Source organism: Halichoerus grypus, chromosome 13 (assembly GCF_964656455.1).
Source record: "Halichoerus grypus chromosome 13, mHalGry1.hap1.1, whole genome shotgun sequence".
NCBI classification, from domain to species: domain Eukaryota; kingdom Metazoa; phylum Chordata; class Mammalia; order Carnivora; family Phocidae; genus Halichoerus; species Halichoerus grypus.
In genome coordinates, this window is record NC_135724.1 from 16,435,957 (window position 1) to 16,458,445 (window position 22,489).

General features: G+C 44.5%; 1 protein-coding gene across 2 annotated transcripts; it reads right to left on the minus strand.

The window, feature by feature from the left end:
* Window positions 1-4,629: 4,629 nt before the first annotated feature.
* Window positions 4,630-22,195, minus strand: SEC11C (SEC11 homolog C, signal peptidase complex subunit). Of its 2 annotated transcripts, XM_036101760.2 has the most exons (6): window positions 22,004-22,192; window positions 14,812-14,921; window positions 9,988-10,137; window positions 7,770-7,889; window positions 5,461-5,518; window positions 4,630-4,830 (listed from the first exon to the last, which is right to left on the minus strand). In XM_036101760.2, the coding sequence occupies exons 1-6, from the start codon at window positions 22,088-22,090 to the stop codon at window positions 4,777-4,779; spliced, it is 579 nt and encodes a 192-aa protein (XP_035957653.1). In that variant the 5' UTR covers window positions 22,091-22,192; the 3' UTR covers window positions 4,630-4,776. The 2 variants fall into 2 exon arrangements, with proteins under 2 accessions (XP_035957653.1, XP_035957654.1); XM_036101761.2 differs by lacking the exon at window positions 7,770-7,889 and having other exon boundaries at window positions 22,004-22,195.
* Between the last annotated feature and the right edge of the window lie 294 nt (window positions 22,196-22,489).

A 22,489-nucleotide genomic window follows, 5' to 3' on the forward strand; every position in this document is an offset into this window, starting at 1 on the left:
GTATGGTGATTAACATAATAAAATAAAATTTAAAAAAAGATACAGAAGAGGGCGCCTGGGTGGCTCAGTTGGTTAAGCGACTGCCTTCGGCTCAGGTCATGATCCTGGAGTCCCGGGATCGAGTCCCGCATCGGGCTCCCTGCTCGGCAGGGAGTCTGCTTCTCCCTCTGACCCTCCCCCCTCTCATGCTCTCTCTCTATCTCATTCTCTCTCAAATGAATAAATAAAATCTTTAAAAAAAAAAAAAAAAAAAAAGATACAGAAGAAACTTAAAAGCAAATAATTAAGTGAAAGAAAGCAACCCGAAAAAGCTACACATACTGCATGAGTCCAACCCCAGGACATTCTGGAAAAGGCAAAATTATGGAAGCAATAAGAAAGATCAGTGGTTGCCAGGGGTTGGGGGATGGAAGGATGAAGAGGCAAAGCACAGGAGTTTTCGACAGTGAAACTATTCTGTATGATATTATAATGATGGGTACACGTCATCATACATTTGTCAAAGCTCATGGGATGTACAACACCAAGAGCGAACCCTGATGGGAGCTATGGACTTCAGGTGGTAATGACGTGCTGATGTAGGTTCGTTCATCCATCGTAACAGATACACTACTACTGTGTGGCAGACATCAATGGTGGGGAAGTACTGGGTTTGGGCAAACAAGGAATACATGAGAACTCTCTGCACTTTCCATTCAATTTTGCCATAACCTAAAACTGCGCTAAAAAATAAAGTCCATTCAAAGAAATTCAGAAATTCCTGCTGAATGGCGAAAGCTAAGCACTTTGGGGAAAGCATGAAACCTGATGAGAGGCTTGCGGTGGATGGCACTAGGTGATGGCGGAGGGAAGCCCAGAGGAAACCCAATAGAAGCTGAGCCACAGGGAGCATGGGCGGGAGTGTCCCATGCTCACACCGGTGCAGAACCGCACAGAACAGGCACTGAGGCAAGATCAAGCGTGTAAGGGATTTCTGCTCTCTTCATATCATCCTAAAGCTTCCTGTGGCTAAAAGCTGAGCCTCCAAGGCAGAATGTCGCTGTCATAGGATATGTTTGCAACAATGTAGGGATGCAAATGCGAAATTCAGAGAAAATAGAGAATTTATGGCCAAAGATGATAGGAAAGAATGTTCAAGATGATTGGGAGGCAATTGATCCTCAGTATTTAAACTTCAGTGATCTTTTGTTTTATTTTATATTTATTTATTTGAGAGAGAGTGAGCGAGCAAGAGAGAAATGGAGCAGGGGGAAGGGTAGAGGGAGAAGCAGACTCCCCCCTAAGCGGGGAGCCCGACATGGGGCTGGATCCCCAGACTCCGGGATCATGACCTGAGCAGAAGGCAGATGCTTAACCGACTGAGCCCAGGCGCCCCTAAACTCCAGTGATCTTAAGGAAGAAAGGGTAAAGTTCTATTTGATCAAAAGGAGCATCTAATAAACTCTTGCCCCACCTTGACATTAATTCTGGAAACAAGGAAACTGAGTCTGAGTCAGTTATAGACTACGGATCTTGTAAGTGGAGGCAGGGCTTAAACCTCCATGTGACTGCAAATCCCTCCCCTCACTGCACCCCGCCTCACCCCAACCCACGCCTCTTACTAGAAACGGAGGGAACCTGCTGAACCCAAAGAGTGCGGTGGCTGGATCTCTGCCCGGAATTTCTGGATGCAACTCGACTGACTGTCCTCTGCCCCAGGCCAGAGGCTGCTTGGTAAAGAGGTGCTCGAGCCGAAACCAGATGGTCACGGACGCAGGCGTTAGCGTCAGACTGGAAAATGGCGACAGGAAGGGGGCACACGGATACGCTGCGCTTCCGGCCTTTTCCTATCCTGCCATCTGAAAATGACCATAAAGGGAAATGTGAACGATCAAGCATCCTAATCGCATTTACTCCCAACTAACCCGTGCAGATGTTTCTCGGTGCTTCTCCACCCCTGCGCGGACACGTCACGTAGGGGGCTTTAAAGCGCAGATGCCCAGGCGTGCTGCGCCCCCTCATCTGAGGATTCTTATATGTTGCTCACTTCGACCGGTCAGACTTCCTCCAACTTCACAGCAATGCCTCGTTTGCTCTGCCTTGCTGGTGACGGCGGCAGGCCCACAGTGTTCGTAGAGCGGGTTAAAGCCCACAGGCTGGTCGCTGCGGTGCGAGTGTGCACGTGTGTGCGTGTGTGCGCGTGGCATTTGAGTAAGACTGACACATTCATTGTCGAGGGAGAAAGAGCCCGACTGAGGCCTGTGGGCTGGGAAGCCAGAGGTTCTACCACTACCTCGTTAGAAAAACTGAAGCTTACTCCCATAGTGGGAACTTTCCAGTTTTTGACGGAAACCTGTATTGATTTAAACACAGTAGAGCAAACACCATTTAACCCCGTAAGTCCTCTTAGAACATGGGGAGGCCTCGGGGAGCCGAACCGTGGGCTGTCTGTCCCTACCCCAGGGGGCGTCCTGACACCGCTGTTCCCGTTGCTACCTGTTGTCTTCTCCCTTCTCAGTGGGGATTTCTTGTCTGGCCAGCTCCCACCAGCCACCTTCCATTTTGAGGCTTCGAAGCCGTTGGGAAGTGGAAAACCAGTTGCCCAGCCTGTAAGAAATGTGTGTCCCAGGAGCACCCGAAAGCTCCCAGCAAGAGGTTCTTCCTGAAGATTCCAGAGTAAGCTGCTGGGAAGTCACAGTGCCCATGCGTCTGCTTGGATGGCGGCCCGGTTCTTGTGGATGTGTTCCCAACAGCGAGGCTGCAGCGGAGACCCCCAGAAAAAGGCCTTTCAATGCAGCACCAACCCCATCACCTCTACCGCACGAGCCCCGACAGCATCTAAGGGGCCCAAAGAGCTGGTGCTTGCTAACTAGCCACAATCAACTGGTGCCGGCCGAGCCACGGTAGGGTTTGTGCCAGGAGGTCAGGCATGCGGAAAGAATTAACGATCAGCTCGGCCACGGTGAGACTCCTTTAAAGTTTATATTAACCAACGACAAACCCCCAGGAAGATGATAAAATAATAAAGCTTTGACCCAACATTTTGATATTCCATTTTTAGTTAAAGGAATAAAAATCTCTTTTTCTTAAGAAAGGAGTTTATTACAGGGCACAGGAGAATCATGTTTTTAGAAAGCGTCCTGTGAATTCTTTCTCTTTCACTTCGCTATTTCGACAGGATGAGGGCCATTGTCATCGCCACAACCTATTTCGGCAGAGAGAAAGGCTTATGGGGCAAGCTGCCCCCCGCGGCTCACCCCTGCTGCTCTTCCCCAGATCAGGGGCTCCGTCAGAGAGGAGCTGTGCAGGTGGGTGACGAGGCACAGGCTCACACTGAAAAGGAAAACTCACCTAACAATGGGGAAGGGCGACTGAGCGCGTACTGCACACAGGTCAAGCGCCCGTGCTAAGAGCATTCGGTGAGGTAGCTTCCTGTTCCTGGGGACAGCCAGGGAGCTGAGTGCAGTTCCTATCCTCCATTCGATCCTGAGAGAACTGAGCTTGCTCAAGGCCGAGAGGTGGTTAAGTGGCTTTTAGGGATTCTAAGCCCTTCCACCAGATTTGGACAGACCTCAAAGAATGACGGAGACTTGTAAGTTCTCACCAAAAGGATATTCGGTGAAAAGAGAACATTTCTGTTAAAATTGAAGAGGGCATTTGAAAACATCATTGGCCTCCTTTCTACTCCTCTAACACCGCTACACATATTGTGGTCCAGGCCCCAGCAGCATCGCCCTTCCGGGGAGGGAGTTGGGAATGCAGAGTCTCGGGCCCCACCCCAGCCCTCCTGAGTCAGAATCTGCCTTGAAGGGCAGCCAGGTGCTCTGAACACTCACTAAAGCTTGAGAGCATCCCTCCCTTCTCTGGGCTGGAATGTTCTTCCCCAGGATTTACCTGCCTGATTTCTTAACTCCGCTCAAGGTCCCCTCCTCAGAGTCTTCCCTGGCCTCTACATGAAAAGCAAGAATTCTCTTTGGCTCTCTATCAGCTGACCCTGTTTAATTTTACTTCAGAGCAATCATCACTTCTGAAATCCGAGTGTTCCTCCCACACGCCGCAAACTCCATCCAGGCTAGGACTTCACAGCCCCAGCACCTAGGGCGATAGCGGGACAGAAATGCCTGACAGATAGTTTCGTGAAGGACCGCTTTCTGTGCAGGACGATATACTGTATAAAACTCCCACAGTGGAGGTCCCTGGGAAACTACAGAGAGGGACGTGCGCCTCTCACCCTTCTGTACTTTTTGTAAGTTTTCAAGGGAGGATGCACTGTTTTTCTAATTTATGAAGCACTTTTCAAATAATTTATCCAACTATCTCAAGATAGATCCCACCACAAACACAAAGCAGATTACATCTTTCCTTTTAAAAAGGTTTTAGGCTTTATTAACTTATCAGATTCTACTTTAGTAAATAAGAAACCATTTCCTTTTAGGGGCCTGTTCGTTTCCCCCCCAGAAATGCTATTATGCCATGCAAAGAGTTTTAGTTTTGAAACTCAGACATTACGACTACATCGTGGGGACCATGCATCATCCCCAGCAGCAGGTCCAGAAGTGGCCCAGACCCCGGTGCTTGGCTTAGAATGACTACCATGAGTGGCACATAGATTGAGCAGGTTCAAATCAGAGCCCACAAAAGAAAACAATCTTCACTGATGAATCATTTATTTGGACAAGACAAAAATGTCTCCACATTGTTTCTTTTTATACAGAAAGTGGAACATTTCAAATATATTAGGTTTTCTCTTTTTCAACAGAATTCATTTCAATCTGGTCCCAGGAACTTCTTCTCATTTTAGGATTCACGTTTTAGTAACACATATGCACCCATTACAGCCAAAAGAGCATACTGTAAAGAAAACACAGCGGGAAATTACTGTGAGCTCTACAAATTAGTTTGGTCTATAAATGTATTCAGATGAAGTCTGCTTAGTGCTAGACTGAGGACAGAATCAAAAGATGACCTCTTCCCCCTTGCCTGGTTCTCCAAACTAGCTGTTCAATGCCACATTATGGTTTAAACCCCCCCCAAATATATTGATGGACTAAGGATCAAGCACCCAACAAACACGGCTAATTCATTGCTCATTCTTGCGTAGGTTCCCTATTGTTTTTCAAGTGGTTTTTAAAAAATATAGATACCATTTTTATTGAGGTTGAGAGATCATCATTACTGGGTTTATTGTACTACTTTTTTTGTATGTTTAAAGATTTCCGTGATAAAAAGCAACAAATATAGCGGTGCCATTTTAGAATACACTATGAACACAAAAGATGGAAGTAGCTATTTTAAATAACTGATTTAAGTGTTAATTTAAATGGTTATATTAATTTGTAGTTAAATACACTCTGCAAAAAACAAAAAAAACAAAAAAACCCAGCAAAACATTTTAAACAGACTGCATCTTTACAGCGGCACATGCAAAAAGCTCCAATGTATATACATTTTTTTAATGCAGACATACAGACACATTCCTACCTTGAATTTTGGGTAGTCATTCATTATTATGGTGACCATACCAACATATGGTAAAAACCTAAATTGTGGGATGAAAAGCCAGAAATATAAAAATTGTTTGTAAAATGATGATAGCAACATTTAAAAACACTCTAAATCAGCCTTAGGACACAAATCTTCCTTGGGAATAGCCTTGATTAGGGCTATAAAACTAACATTTACTCCTGCCTCAAAAGGCTTTCTTAATCAAAAGCATCATGACTAACAGCAGGATGATTTTTTAGGCAAGCACATGATTTCAACTAGAGATGCTGCTTGTCTTCGCTCACTGCATTCACCATAACAGAATTAAAATAATTAGTTGAGGGGAGCCTGGATGGCTCAGTTGTTAAGCGTCTGCCTTCGGCTCAGGTCATGATCCCAGGGTCCTGGGATCGAGCCCCGAGTCGGGCTCCCCGCTCTGCGAGAGTCTGCTTCTCTCTCTCCCACTCCCCCTGCTTGTGTTCTCTCTCTGGCTGTCTCTCTGTCAAATAAATAAAAAAATCCTTTAAAAAAAATAAAATAATTAGTTGAGCCACTTGTACAAATGGAACCGACAACTGCTATCAAGCTAGTTTTTAATTTTTTTAGTGGAGAAGTCACATCTAGACAGCCTATATAAAGATGGCTGTTAGGGAAAACTTTCAAAATACATGGAGAATTATTTGTAACTGGAAGAATCATCATCATTTTCATTTCATGGGGCTTTTCAGATGTAACAAACAGGCTTATTGGGCAGTGAATACAGATGTGAGTCTTGTAATTTATACCCACATGATTATGATCACAGACACAGAAGGTCTGGGGCATAAGCTAGCCAATGATTCTCCTGACAAAATTTATGAGAAGATGCAATCAGTGGGGACACCTGGGTGGCTCAGTCGGTTAAGTGCCTTTGGCTCAGGTCATGATCTCAGGGTCCTGGGATCGAGTCCTGAATCGGGCTCCTTGCTCAGCAGGGAGTCTGCTTCTCCCTCTGCCTGCCCCTCCCCCTGCTTGTGCACTCTCTGATAAAGAAATAAATAAAATCTTTAAAAAAAAAGATGCAGTCAGTGGACCCAAGCCTCACCTCACTAAGGGGAAACCAGGTAAGGCAACCAGTCCTATGTAAATCAGCAGCTCCAAGCTCTCCTTTATATGAAGCCTGACCCAGGACATCTAAAAATAGAGGACTGACTAGCTGGAAGTCTCTCTCTTCTCCCCACAGATACTCCCGTGGAAACGCAATAGGGTAAAGGAGTTAGAAGATGAGCAGAGGCCTCAAACCACAATCTGACTGATAAAGCTAAATCTTAGAAAATGGTAACCAGGTTCTCCAGCCTTAAACAGCTCAAGGGATTTAGAGAAGATAAAAAAAGACACTTCTAACAAGGGTTAAACATAAAAAACAGTCACCAAGAGAGGGGAAGAATTGCCTTTTTTGTTTTTTTAATAAGAGGATACACGCTCTGCTGTGTCAATCAGAAGCAGAACTCATTGCTGGAACAATTATGTAAAGATGAATATTAAAAGATTTATCACATAACTGTTTCTGGTAGAGAAAAACAGGAAATAGTCTGTCCACCAAAAGAGGATTGGCTAAGTTAGGATTTTATGATTCTCAGTGGAACAACAATACATACCCACTTAAAAATACATGGGTGTAGATTTGACACAGAAATCTATTTCCAACTTCTTGTTGGGTGAAAAAATAAAATTCTACTATGTAAAATTCTATATTGTATATGTACACACATCTCTATAGGTACAGGGAATGTCTAGAATATTCCCTTGAGTGTTAAACAGTGGTTATCTCTGGGAGGATTTCTTGTAATTGCTATTTAAAACCACAAATAACTAATCTCTAGGTGACAATTTCTTTCAAAAACAGAATTAAACCAATGATATAGATAATATACTTGCACTCAGTTTTAGATTTTAGGTCCTTAGTTCTGAGTGGTATTTACACAGTAAATGCAGTACACAGTACAAATTGGACTACTTACAAGTGATTCCATTATCTTATACACTTAGTTTCTTAGTTTCTTTTTTTTTTTGAGGGAGGGAGGGAGAGAGAGACTGAGAAAAAGAGAGAGAGAGAGGAAGGGGCAGAGAGAGAATCCCCAGCAGCTCCACGCTCAGCACGGAGCCCAATGCAGGGCCTGATCTCATGACCTGAGATCACGACCTGAGCTGAAACCAAGAGTCGGACGCTTAACCAACTGAGCCCACCCAGGCACCCCTAGTTTCTTTGTTACTAACTATTTTTCTGGTTCCTGAATCTTTTATATAACTTAAAAGTTAATGCTCACCCTCTGGCCCTTCCCACCACATCCTTCTTCTCAAGCCAGTTCTGGCCCTCTTTGTACAAGCCTCTATCGTCAACTTCATTATTGTCTCCTTTAGTCAGAAATTTGATGTCTCCATTATCTCTAGAAAGCAAAATAATGTCCTTTCACAAATGATTTTCAGCACAGCATCATTAGAAAACAATTAGTTTACCCAGCATGTCACAGTCGGATACGGGCATTTAGATGAGCATTCGACAATAACTAGATCTTTCCTGGTCTAAGGTGATTGCTTACAGATAACCATCCAACTAACACGCAGGTCTGCTGGCGATTTTGCAGACTCAAATTCTAAAATGCTCATGTTACCCTGATAACCAAAAAGCATGGCAAAGCACGAGGACACCAGCAAGGCAATGATTAGCTTCCAGCAACTGTTTTCACTCTTAGTCCTCAAAGACCAACTTGTGAACATGGATTATATTCCCCTTCACTCTAGACATGAACGTGGTCCTAGATCACACGGGTTTGAGCACAAGCTAATTCAATGCGGGTGTGCCCTTACCCCTCCTCAAACTTACTTCTCCTTGCCAAATGTAGAATGTTAATGCATTATTTCCTTCAGCACTGAGCAAAGTGGTATAAAATCCGGTTTGCAAAGAAACAGGAATCACAAATGGCATAAAACCAGTGTGTTAAAGAGACCCATGGGATTAATTTTAAACATTCTAAACCGGCGCTTACATAGCCTTGACACTAGAAACACAACATTACAGCATTATAGAGCTATAAAGAGGGTCTTCTTTCAATAAGACAAATGAAAAAAGCACTATTATAATTAGATAAAATATTAAAAGCCCACAAAGATTTGAAACCACGCCAGAAGAAGCAAGCTGATTTGCAGCTGCAGTTATAAAGGAAATCAAGAAGATAAAACCCCAAGCAGTCTCTCCCACAACTCATGCAAATTACAGAAAATCACCATTATTTCCTCAACTTTGAATAATTTTTCATCTGTAGAAATTATTTTTAAGTCAGCTGTCACGTTACGACCATGCATATTTCTTTATCAGTCAGTTAACAAGTGGACATCAAGTCCCATCGTGTAGAACCACAAGCGCAACGCAAACGGAAACAGGGTCATTCCAACGTTTACAGCAAAGCAAAGTGACGATTTTAAGTATCGACTTCTTGGGGGACCCCTGCAAGCAGCGAATGGAACGGGAACCTAACACTGGAGATACACAAATAGTTACAGTACACTCGTGTGTACACACACACACCCATACACCCACACACGCCCATGCGCGATGAGAAACGCTCTGTTATTTAAAAAACACAAATACACACGTCAGTTTAATTCCATAACTCAGGCAGGTAAAAATGCTACACTAAGCTGCAAGAGGTAAATGAATAACCCAGTATATAGAAGGTAACATTTTCACTAATCATGTGACTGTACCCTCCCCTGGGAACTTAATATATTTGAGGTAGAAGTCAGTGTTTCTCGTTCCCAAAAAGTGTCTTCAGTAGCCACCACTGGCATTTAAAAGAAAGGAAGACCATCTGTGGGGGGAGAACTGAGGCAGGACACGCAGTGACTGAACCCCGCGCCGGGCCGCCGTCCAGGGCTAAGGCTACAGCTGTGAATGCCGCTTGGTCCGAAGTGACACCCAGAAACAGGCAGCTTTCTGCATTTCAGAAAAACAGTCCTCACATCACCATCATCCTCAGCTGCAATGGGACTAGATTTTCTCTGATACTCCTTCAAATAACTATTATACTCTCGTACCTTCCACCTCCCATTGTGCAGCAACTTAAGTTACTGAGTGCTTCCGGAAACACCTGTCCGTTCAGTTCTCACACTCGCCCTGTGAGTCACGATGGGAAATGGTAATGTTATCATGCCCGTCTTACAGACTGGGTAAAGTAGCAGGTCCGCAGTCACCCAATTAGTAAATGGCAGGACTAGGAACATAATCCAGAGCATCTGCTACTTTCTACTCAACCATGAAAACTGGCTCCTGAAATTGAATCACAAATTCCACACCTGAAACTAATATTACACTGTATGTTGACTAACTGGAATTTAAACAAAAACTTGAGAAAAAAATGGGAAAAAAAAGTTGGATAACAATCAGTGCTAGTGGAATGAATGAATGAATGAATGAATAAATAAATAAAATTAATCTGGCTACCAAAATTTATAAAACACCACCAAAAAGAAGTCAAGTCACCTTACTTTTCATGAACTTTGATCACTCTGTGAACTATTGGAATGTCTCGTCCTTCGACTTTAAAGACCACAATTTCACCCGCTCTAATAGGGTCTTCCCGAAAGTTTGTCAGGAACAGAAGGTCACCTCTGTGAAAGGCTGGCTCCATACTGCCACTGGGAAGAAACACAAAATCACATCCAATTAGCCTGGGCTCACAGGGGAACTTTTCAATTCATGAAGAACACAAAAATAAACCGATCAGTGAAAGTCTCCACCTCCATCAATTGTCAGGTAGGTCTGGGAGCTATCAAACATGCCACAGTGGTTCCCTTCTGACTGCTCATGATGATGACATCAAGTGAGAAAGGAAATGATTTCTTCTTAGATTAAGTATGAAAAGGATAGTAGCAGGCCCCACTGTACTCTGTATTAGGTAGAAAAAGAACCAAGTATAATGTGAACACTTTGAAGTAAAAGCTGCCAATTTTTAGCCTCAAAAAAAAGGTCCTACATCTATAAATACATTACTATTTTCATTCAGAAGTGCAGACTCTGAAGCTGGTTGATACTCTAGGGCAAGTCTTGCATTTCATGGCTCATCCCCAGCACCTAGGACGTGGGCATTCCCATTCAAGGAAGAGAAGCAAACAAATGAATGCCTGAGAAGACTGATCTACCCGAAAAATGAGCTGAAGGTTGGGACAAAATTCAAACCCAAGTCTTGGGACTCCTGCAGCATCATCCCTTAGGCCGTATTCTACAGAAAGCCCAATTTTAACAAATGTTGACTGCTTTTGATGTGGGGGTCAATAAATAATCCTACATGGTACTGGTTTAAACCCATGCCAAAAATCTTCAGTGGATTCAAAGTAAATCGTAATCTAGTAGAAGTGAATGAAATTAACAAAACAGAATTCATTTTCCCTTTTTTTAATGTTCAGTTAGCCACTGTATAGTACATCATTAGTTTTTGATATAGTGTTCAATGATTCATTAATTGCGTATAACACCCAGTGCTCATCACAACACGTGCCCTCCTTAATACCCATCACCCTGTTACCCATCCCCCACCCCCCTCCCCTCTGAAACCCTCAGTTTTGTTTCCCAGGGTCCATAGTCTCTCATGGTTCATCTCCCTCTCTGATTTCTCCCCCTTCAGTTTTCCCCCCTTTCCCCTATGTTCCTCCGTGCTATTGCTTACGTTCCACATATGAGTGAAACCATATGATAAATGTCTTTCTCTGCTTGACTTATTTCACTTAGCATAATCCCCTCCAGTTCCATCCGTGTTGATGCAAATGGTAGGTATTCATCCTTTCTGATGGCTGAATAATATTCCATTGTATACATGTACCACATCTTCTTTATCCATTCGTCTGTTGAAGGATATCTCAGCTCCTTCCACAGTTTGGCTATTGGGACAATGCTGCTATGAACATTGGGGTGCATGTGCCCCTTCGGATCACTACATATGTATCTTTGGGGTAAATACCTAGTAGTGCAATTGCTGGGTTGTAGGGTAGCTCTATTTTTAACATCTTGAGGAACCTCCATACTGTTTTCCAGAGTAGCTGTACCAGCGTGCATTCCCAAAAAACAGTGTAAGAGGGTTCCCCTTTTTCCACATCCTCCCAACATTTGTTGTTTCCTGTTTTGTTAATTTTTGCCATTCTAACTGGTGTAAGGTGGTATCTCATTGTGGTTTTGATTTGTATTTCCCTGATGGCTAGTGATGTTGAGCATTTTTTCATGTGTCTGTTAGCCATTTGTATGTCTTCTTTGGGGAAGTGTCTGTTCACATCTTCTGCCCATTTTTTGACTGGGTTATTTGTTTTTTAAGTGTTGAGTTTGAGAAGTTCTTTATAGATCTTGGATACCAGCCCTTTATCTGTAGTGTCATTTGCAAATATCTTCTTCCATTCCGTGGGTTGCCTCTTAGTTTCACTGAGTGTTTCCTTTGCTGTGCAGAAGCTTTTTATCTTGATGAAGTCCCAAAAGTTCATTTTTGCTTTTGTTTCCCTTGCCTTTGGAGACGTGTCTTGAAAGAAGTTGCTGTGGCCAATGTCGAAGAGGTTACTGCCTATGTTCTCCTCTAGGATTTTGCTGGATTCCTGTCTCACACTGAAGTCTTTAATCCATTCAGAATTCATTTTCCATATGCTCATGCTGTGTCATAATGCATGAGAAAATAAATAAGACCAAACAATATTACAATATAGAGGCTGTATGATCAAAAACCAGTGAGAAGTTTGTTGAGGGCAGGATGCAGCGAGGAAGAACCAGACTAGTGAAGAAATGGAGTGCTTTAAAGGAAAATGTGAGTTAAAATGGCAGCAGCTCAAGAAGTTGGCCCTCCTGTCCCTCCAGGCCCTGGACTACCTTAAACTTGTCAGCACATGCAGATCAGCAAAGAGAAACACAGCGGAGACTTGCCTGTCACTAAGTACTTGCTGATGTGTTTATTATTTAAGTGAAACCACTGACACTAAGTATCATAACAGATCTAGCATTCAAAAATAGGAAGTCTGAATAAAAAACAGAGAGAGGGCTAGAAATATAAATGACTATGAGGGAAAGAAAGAGCAAACAATTAAGAACTACAACTAGAAAAACCTCCTGGATAAGTCTCAGAAGCAGAAGAGTACAGTTTGTCATCAAGGGTCATTATCGTTGGGGCGCCTGGGTGGCTCAGTCGTTAAGCCTTTGGCTCAGGTCATGATCCCGGGGTCCTGGGATCGAGCCCCGCATCGGGCTCCCTGCTCAGCGGGAAGCCTGCTTCTCCCTCTCCCACTCCCCCTGCTTGTGTTCCCTCTCTCGCTATGTCTCTCTCTGTCAAATAAATAAATAAAATCTTTAAAAAAAAAAGAAAAAGAGGGGCGCCTGGGTGGCTCAGTCATTAAGCGTCTGCCTTCAGCTCAGGTCATGATCCTAGGGTCCTGGGATCGAGCCCCGCATCGGGCTCCCTGCTCAGTAGGAAGCCTGCTTCTGCCTCTCCCACTCCCCCTACTGGTGTTCCCTCTCTCACTGTCTCTCTCTGTCAAATAAATAAATAAAATCTTTAAAAATAAATAAATAAAATAAAAAAAAAGAAAAAGACTCATTATCATGTCTCATGAGGAATGCACTTCTTTGGAATGTTTCACTAATATCAACTTACACTTGCTTTCCTCACAGTCCAGGGATTTCCCAAAGGTCAGTGTTCCCTAAGGTCACACATCTCTCACGATGTCAATAGTTTATGTTGACAAACCAAATTTAGAACTATAAAGGGTGCTTTAAAAAAAAGAAGTCCCTACAGACCGCAATGTTACAACAGTTTCTGTGTACAAGTGTGTCTGTGTGATTTAAGGAAAACCAGAACATCTGGGATCTAGTTTGGGCCCTGTCAAAAGTAACTGTAAGATGCAAGTGGCCTGGCCTCCATGGGCCTCAGGCTCTTTATCTCTTAAGTAGGAGGGCCCATCTAAATTAGAGGTTTTTAATTTCTTTTTTTTTTTAAGATTTTATTTATTTATTTGAGGGGGGAGCACACAAGCGGGGTGAGGGGCACAGGGAGAAGCAGACTCCCCACTGAACAGGGAGCCCAATGCGGGACTCGATCCCAGGACCCTGAGATCATGATCTGAGCCGAAGGCAGACGCTTAGCTGAATGAGCCATCCAGGTGCCCCAGAGGTTTTTAATTTCTAATGAAAAAAAAAAAGCTTAAAATCCTTCTTTTGAATGAAATCTTACCAGGCTGCATACCCATATACAATACATAAAAAATGGAGCTGTTATAACTGAAACAAGGCTGAGGTCTCTAGAATCCATGTATTTGCTCCCTTTCTCCCTCCTAACCTATCCACTGGACCCCAGGGCACTCCTAGGGCACAGTGTGAACGCCAGTGAATCAGAAACCCGTGTGCTCTTCTAAGGCTCCTAAATTTATGAAAGCAGTGTCTCTCTAGAATAGGCCCCTTGGCCAGCCACACCAGGGCAACCTGGTGAAGCCAGGGCCATGGCTGAAGCCCCATGATATGGCAATAAGGCCCAGTGGAGGGCAAGGGCACTGGTTTGGGAGGCACGAACCCTGCGTGCTGACCCTGGCTCCTCCACGGGCCAGGGGTGACCCTGCCCGGTCACTGCCACAGCCTATTGCTCCCCCTGTAAAGCACATGGGCTCCATCAACCCCGCCCCTCTCCCCCCCACCCTGCAAGGCTCGATGGTCTAGGCCACACTGGAGAGAGAGCATCTTAAAGCACCTAAGGGCTCCCTAACATGTTTCTTTGATTTCAAACTGATTACGTTTCCCCCCTTGCATGACTTTATGGCTGTATGAAGTTAACTAAAGTATCAACTTTTCTCAAATTAACGTCCTGTGCTTTAGAAGAATAATAGTCTCAGGAAGAGAGTAGCCCCGTACAACAGTGTTGTGGAAGACGCTTGAAACAACACAGCACACTCTGCTGGGCACTAGGGAGATACGCTTCCCTGTCGGGTACAAAGAAAACCAAATCACAGTTTTAAATCACAGTTTTAAATTACTTATGTTTAAAATCAATTTGTACACAAATAATCACATAGGATTATTTTAGGTGCATTAAAGCATTAAAATGCAAAAGCAAATATATAGTACTGGGGCGTTAGCATCCCCACGATAAAAGCTCTGAAGTGCGTGCTGAAAAAGGTAAGATGTTTCAACAAAGGCCAGAACGAAATGAAAACAGGTATCAACAAAGAAAACTCTAATAGTCTACCCAGTGAAAATACTGAGCGTTGGCTGTCACGCAGGCTTTCGCTCAGGCAACACTGCTCCTCTGTCTCCGGCAGGAGCGTGACAGCAGCGAGACAGCGTGCGGAACCTACCTCAGCACCACCACGATCGGGCTCTCGCTGCCAGTGAGGACGATCAAGCCTTTCCAGATCATAAGCGCAGAAGACACGATCATGGCAAAGTTTAAAACCTGGTAATAGAGCTGGAACGAGAAAGGCCAAACCCAAAGTGAAAACCAATGGAAGAATATGCACAAACCCTAAGCTGGAGATGAGCTTGTTTACAAAAAAAGACAAAACAAAAAGCTAAGTTGTGATTTTAGGATATTAAGCTAATTCACACAAACTGCAAACTCAGGTAGTATTTCAACTTTTGTCGGTGGAATGAGCCTTCTGTATATTATCTCTCTTTCAGTGAGCAATGAGAGAAAAAACCCAGAGCAATCCATGGGACCTACTTTGTTAAAGCCTCGATAAGACTCTACTTACCTCTCTGGGATTTCCCAGAACCTTCAACCCTGAAGAGTCCTGTTATTCAACTTCTACCCCGAGGGCCTCCTGCTCTAGTGTAGAGACTACCCGTCAGACCTGAGAGCCTGATGCACGCAGTGTGGTTTACCTAGAACCACTCATTAGCCACCTGGCCAAAGAGATCTCAAATGAGGCTTCAGAGTCCTATAGTACTTAGCGATGAGGCTGTTCTGCGTCTGAAATTACATTGCAAAGTGAACAAAAACTTTAAACACCTGGATGTTTAAATTTTCCATAAATGTTTTAAAAAGTAAAAAGCAAACAATATCTGGTTAAGAACATAGGCAGAATGAACCATGAGAGATGATGTATTCTGAAAAACAAACTGAGGGTTCTAGAGGGGAGGGGGGTGGGAGAATGGGTTAGTCTGGTGATGGGTATTAAAGAGGGCACGTACTGCATGGAGCACTGGGTGTTATACGCAAACAATGAATCATGGAACACTACATCAAAAACTAATGATGTAATGTATGGTGATTAACATAACATAATAAAAAAAATAACTTTCTAAAAAAAAAAAAGAACATAGGCAGAAAGCCACACAAGATGATATCTAGTTCTAAGCTGATCTTGCTCCACCGTAGACCACTGAGTTAAGATCCACAGGGCTTGTCCTGCCAAAGCTCAAGGCTCTTCCTCGCTGACAGTTGCCTGCCACACCCAACCCCTGGTGACTACAGGGGGGAAAAGCAACACATGCCTACCTCACAACACCCTATATCGGACTGTAGCTGGATTGTTGGGCCAGATGTCTACAGTCTTCCAAGAGGCTGTAGGGACAAAAGTCACTGTGCCTACTACTACTTGGAATGTAAGTCCCTCAGGGCATCTGCCCTTAGTGCCCTACAGGATGGCTCCTTACTCTAGTACCTGCCTCAATCTTCCTCCTCACAACCCCTGTCCTGGGTGATCCGAAGAGCCACGTAGATGGCCTACCCAACACTCTAGTGTCTCAATTCTTAGACATCCTCATCTCCAAAGTCCTTCTCCCTCCACCTGAACCAACCACTCTCAACATGCCTGGAACTGAAACTGCTCAATCCCCACATCTCTAATTCAATTATCCCCCTCTACCTGCCCATGTACACCTGTTCTTCTGCCATATGTGCTCACCTACATGGCAGGACTCTTGTCACTCCCCCTCCCAGTTCGTTCTATACATTCTACCTTCTAAACATTTCTGGCATCTGTTGCATTCTCTCTATTCCCACTGGCACCACTCTCATCCAAGTCACCAACAGAGCCCACGGGGCAGCTGCAAGAGCCTGCTAACCAGTTTCCTGACGTCCACACACACCTCTGTCAATGCGCTCTCCACGTTACACTCTGCACTCACTTGCAAATGCCACCTCTGGCCATCTGATCATCTCTATGCCCTGCTTCAACTGCCCCTCGATTGCATCCCTTCAATTGGATCCCACTACTCTGAGGATGAATATGGTCTCTACGGCCCTGTCTGGTACATCCCCGTACTCCCTAGCTTCAGCTGGTGAAGCTCACTGCACTCCAGGTACGATAGTGGTATCTGTCAGTGCTTCAGAGAGCACATGCTCCTATCCACTCCAGGATGGTGACCTGGCTATTTACCCTGCCCAGAGGCTCTCTCCCTAGATTCCTTAGCATACCTAATGCTCACGCATCTTAAATCCTACTTTCAGCACCAGTTCCCCAGGGAAGCCCTCCCTGACCCACTAGACTAGGAGTCAGCAAACTTTTTCTATAAAGGGCCACATAATAAGTATTTTACAAACCATATAGTCTCTGTTGAAATTACTCAACCCTGCCATTGTAGCGAGAAAGCAACTAAAGACAATATGTAAAAGAATGAATATGGCTATGTTCCAATTAACTTTATTTATAAAAATAGATGGTGGGGGCGCCTGGATGGCTCAGTCGTTAAGCGTCTGCCTTCGGCTCAGGTCATGGTCCCAGGGTCCTGGGATCGAGCCCTTCATCGGGCTCCCTGCTCCGTGGGAAGCCTGCTTCTCCCTCTCCCACTCCCCCTGCTTGTGCTCCCTCTCTCGCTGGGTCTCTCTCTGTCAAAATAAAATAAAATAAAATCTTTAAATAAATAAATAAATAAATAAATAAATAAATAAATAAATAAATAAAAATAGATGGTGTGGGGGGTGCCTGGGTGGATCAGTCGGTTAAGTGTCTGACTCTTGATTTCGGCTCAGATCATGATCTCAGGAACGTGACATTGAGCCCTGCACTGGACCCTGTGCATGAAGCCTGCTTCAGATTCTCTCTCTCCCCTCTGCCCCTCCCCCAACCCTACCTCCCACCCCCCAAGTCTCTAAACAAACAAACAAACACAGATGGTGGGCTGGAGCTTGCTACTCTGCTGTAGGCCAGCCTAGGTCCTCCTGTTACATATTCTCACTGCATTCTGCACTTCTTGATACCATCCATCACTATAATTATACATATCATTTTTAACGTCTTTTACATTAGACTGTATGTTCTACAAAGGCAAAGATCATTTTGGCCTTGTTCACAGCTGTACCTCCAAAGTTCAACACAGGTCTGGCAAAAAGTAAGTACTCAATTTGTTGAGTAAATAGTGAGAAAATAAACATCTTTAATATATGGTGGGCACAAACACTTAGTAAGAAAAACACTAAAATCCCCAAAACAACAACAACAAAAGAGGTAAAAGCTTAAAACTATTAATTTTCCAAAGAAGAAATACAAGTGGTGAATAAACACTTAGAGTGTTCAAATCCAATCCTCCCTCCCTCCTCCCCTCTTCTTTTTTATGCCTAGCAAACTTCAAGTTTGGGGTTTTGTTTTTGTTTTTGTTTTTGTTTTTTTAATGCTAATACTCGGTGCTGGCCCAGGGTGCACTGTGGTGAGAAGGCAAGCAGACACGGTCATTCTGAGACCAATCTGGCACTAGAATCATGAGGTTACTTTGGGCCCAGTAATCCTACTTTAGAAATTTCGTCTACAATAAAGGCAGATAGGGAATTATGGCCCAACTATACGCATTATGGTCCTATTTCTAGTAACAGAGAAAAGGAAATAAATGAGCAACAACAGAGAAATGATTGAGTAAAATAGTGGCAAGTAACTGCACTATTTAAAACAAAAGTGTAGCCTCAGTAGAATCTCCACAAACTGCAAAACAGTTTGTCAAATGAACACAAGGAGGTGCCCTCAAAGGCCAACAGAGGCCATGTTAGCATGGTGGAATTATGAGTGATTGAATTTTCTTCTTTAAACTATTCTCTATTCTTTAAAACTTCTGTCATGGACATGAGCTAATTCCAAAGTCTGGGGAAAATAAATGTTTAAAGGAACTTGACAGAATGTTATATGGCCGTTAAAATGATTACTTTGAAGACTGTGACAAAACGGAACACGCAGTCTGACGTGGCAGCAAGGTAGGAAAAGCAGAGCTCATATTGCTCCTATTGCACGTGTGTGAAATTATGTCATTCCAGGTATTTATGGAGGAAATAACTGAAAGTGGGGACATAAAAATGAATTAAAATAACCGTGATTTGGGACGCCTGGGTGGCTCAGTCGGTAAAGCATCTGCCTTCGGCTCAGGTCATGATCCCATGGTCCTGGGATGGAGCCCCGCATCGGGCTCCCTGCTCAGCGGGGAGCCTGCTTCTCCCTCTGCCCCTCACCCCCGCTCACTCTCACTCTCCCGCTTCCTCTCTCTCTCTAATAAATAAATAAAATCTTAAAAAAAAAAATAACCATGAAGCTATTCTGATGTAATAATTGAAAAGAAGATAAATGTAATTCAAAATTAAAGTTACACACCATTAAAAAAAAAACAAAACAGCTCTTTGGCTACTGTGTCAAGAGCAAATTATGAAACTATCACTAAATCCCCAAAAGACAAAGAAGGAAACTGGAGTGCCAAGCGGATACTGTTAAAGCATTGGGCTATAATACATTAAATTGTTGCTTCCGAAGTAAAATCCGCCTTGCAAGGCACATCAGTCTAAAGCAGAGGCTGTTCACTGTAGCTCGCATTCGAAAACTTCTCCACCTGCTCTGCCTGACTTGAAGGACTTGATAAATAAATGTTGTTTCATTATGAATTACAGATCTGACTGGGAAAGCCCCAAACCACAGTTTTAAACAGAAATTGTCATTTTTAGACAGATTTTCAAACCATCGGGCTCCACCCTGATAAAAGCAAAGTATAAAGCCTTGCCATTTATGTAATAAAGGCCTAGTGCTAACAATTTTTCCAGTATGATTTTCTATGCTTGAAAAATTCATCGAGGGGGAGTAAAATCAATTCCTCAAAAAAAAGTCCTTTGAGCAAGACGTCTATTGGCTAAAAAAAATAACCGATTATACAAAAACCTAACAAGCTAATTGCAAAACCGCAGATCCTACTTCAACACCCTACCTTTAAGGAACCTACTAATCTGAGTATAGGATTAAAATCCCAGAATTCAGAAACATAATTTTGGTTGAACTACTGACAAACTGACTGGGATGTAAGAAATACACCACCACGTTTCACTGGTGCCTTTTGTTCGTCCATCTTCACCTCCCAACTTTCTAAGCTCGGCAATTCATAGCCGAAGCAAAAGTTCAGAAGCAAGCGCACACTCAGTCTTTGTCAACCAAAGATGAAACAGCCAATGTCTGAGAGTTTCAAACAAACATTTCAGACTCGATATTCTGGCCGACAAAGCAGCAGAAATGCCAGTAGCTGTATTTCTTCCTTCCTCTCTTCCTCACTGCAGAAACAAAGAGTCCTTGTTTTTGCATGTGGCTCTTGCCTTATTTTATAGCAAGCTGGGGCAGCAGAGAAAGGAGGTCCCACTTCCAAGATTGGCGGAGCATGCATGCCTGACAAGGTGTCAGAGGATGCTATTTTGGAGGGGAAAAAGAAACAAAAGGACAAAGCTTAAAAGAAGAAGAACAAAAGTACCAGGAGGAAGCAGATTTGAGGTTCTGCATTTTAATTAGAAAACTAGCAAAACATAGACAATGCAACAGCTACTGACAGGCCTTATCACCAAGAGTGGGAATATACAGATCTTTCAAAAGGCAAACTAGTTGAGGAGTTGAGACAGTCATCAGAAGGCCGTCTCTGATAGTCTGCAATTATAACCACCAGTAATCAGTACCAGTTTTAGAGACATTTTGAAAACCTAGCCAATTAAGTCTAGAGTTTAAAATAAAGCTCTATTTTCTGGAGGATTTTCTTGGGAACAGCATCAGTGCTCAGGGAATTAGCTGTTGGTTTTTCAAGCTGGTGATAATCACTGCCACAACTCGTCTTAATCACAGAAACTCCTAAGAGCTCATCAGCCATGCACACCTAGAAACAACCAGATTCTAAACAACAGTTTAGACTTGGTGACTTGAGTCACCAAGCTCTCCCACACTACTGCACTAGTATGCAATTCTTTTTGGAAAACAAAACAAAACCAAACCAAACCCATATGTCCACAGGCATAAGTTGTGCTATGCCGTAGGCATCATCCCACTCCACAATATAGTGGCAAAAATGACAGGATGTGTCAAAATCATGAGAATTTATACCATTTTCTTTTTAAGTGTTTTTGTTTGTTTTAGAGAGCGAGAGCACAAGGGGGTGAGGAGGAGGGGAGAAGCAGAGGAAGAGGGAGAGAGAGAATCTTAAGCAGGCTCCATGCCCAACAGGGAGCCCCATGTGGGGCTCCATCTTGGGACTCCAACCTGAGCCTAAATCAAGGGTTGAACACTTAACCCAGTGAGCCATCCAGGAGCCCCTATACCATTTTCAAAGACGATCAAAATTACCAATAGGATGCTTCCATTTTTCTTAGCATAATTTATTATTCATACCAATAAAAGTATTAGGATCCATTAGGATCTATCATGCCCTACAGGTCCCCTAAATTCTCTATCTAGAAGCTTAAGCAACTGCATTTTTCCTGGCTGAGAGGGCTTCCTTTCCAGTCCCTACTCAGCCTTATATTGAAGACTCAAAGACAGCGATGCTGGCCAAGGAGCTGACCAAGGAGAGAGCAAGAAGGAAGTTTTCCTCTGAGGTCACAGAAGAGTGAGAAATCAACCCCAGTTGCCCAGAGAACCCATGCTAACTGCTTCCTACATTCGAGGTGCAGCCAGATGACAGAATCTAAGAAATTAGGGAAGACTTCCGGGGTCCCCTCTGGAACACTGAGTCTAAAACGATTGAGCATCCCCAGTGAGATCGCCAGGCACAAGAAGCTTTATTTAGTCCCGATGCATAGTGGGGAGAACACTTCCCAGAATGCGAAGAAATTACTTTGGGAGGCATTACTGGACAGTTTCCACTGTCAGAAAGTTCTTTCCTTTCGCCTGCCTTCTCGCCCCTTCCATCCGCGGGCAGCCTTCCTCGGGGTGTCAGGCCTCCAGAGCCTCACAGAGAAATCTATTCCCTCTTCCAGGGGCTGGCCCTTCAAACACGTGCAGACAGCTGTCACTCGGCCGAGTCACCTCTCCTGGCTTGCTCAACCACATCTGACATCCGTAGGACTAGATTCCTATTCCCTTCTCCGTTCTGGCCACCCTCCCCTCACTGCGCTCTTGTCAGTCAGGACAGCGCACACCCGTGCCCACACGTGGGTTTGCGCAGATTTGAACCCAGGGCCTCTGAGAGCCGGTGGGGGAGCCTGGGGGCGCCGTCGGCCCCAGTCGCCGGGCGCTGTCCTTCCCGGAGCCCTACCCAGAAAGCCCCGACTCCCCGCAGTTGCAGCCGGTTCTCGCTCCGGGGCGCGCCCCCCGCGCGGGCCTCCCTTACCTGGCGCTTGTTCATCTTCCTCAGGTCCCCGAAGATGTCCAAGCCGGACGCCGGGAGATGCGTCCCCACGGCGCCCGCGCGCACCATGGCGGGCTCTCCAGGGGCCGAGACTGCCCCCCCCCTCCGGGCGTCACAGACAGTTGCGGAGCACCGGCCCGACCCGGCCCCCGCCTACCAGCCCTTGTCCTCGCGGGTCACGTGACTGGCAGCTCGCTCGGGCGCCTGGGAATGGTAGTTCTCTGCGAATCGTAGCCACCAGTCCGCCTGGAAGGAACTGGGAAGAAGAAAACTACCACTCCCAGAATGCTGCGGGGCGAGAGGCTCGTCCAGTGAAGACCCAGGGCTTCTAGGGAGGACAGCGACGGGACTCAGGAGCCTTGTCCGACCCTTCCGAGCGAACTTGGGGGAGAGGGTGATCTTGCATATCGCAGGGACAACTCGGGGAAGCGACTATTCAAGAGGAACTGAATTCCTCAAGACTCTGGT

Excerpts from the sequence above, each read along its gene's own strand:
- SEC11C (XM_036101760.2), bottom strand. The coding sequence starts at position 22,090 with ATGGTGCGCGCGGGCGCCGTGGGGACGCATCTCCCGGCGTCCGGCTTG. Across the intron at positions 10,138-14,811 it reads CCGATCGTGGTGGTGCTGAG|TGGCAGTATGGAGCCAGCCT; the intron begins GTAGGTTCCGCA and ends GTTTCTTCCCAG. Across the intron at positions 5,519-7,769 it reads GTGGTGGGAAGGGCCAGAGG|GTTTTTACCATATGTTGGTA; the intron begins GTGAGCATTAAC and ends CCCACAATTTAG.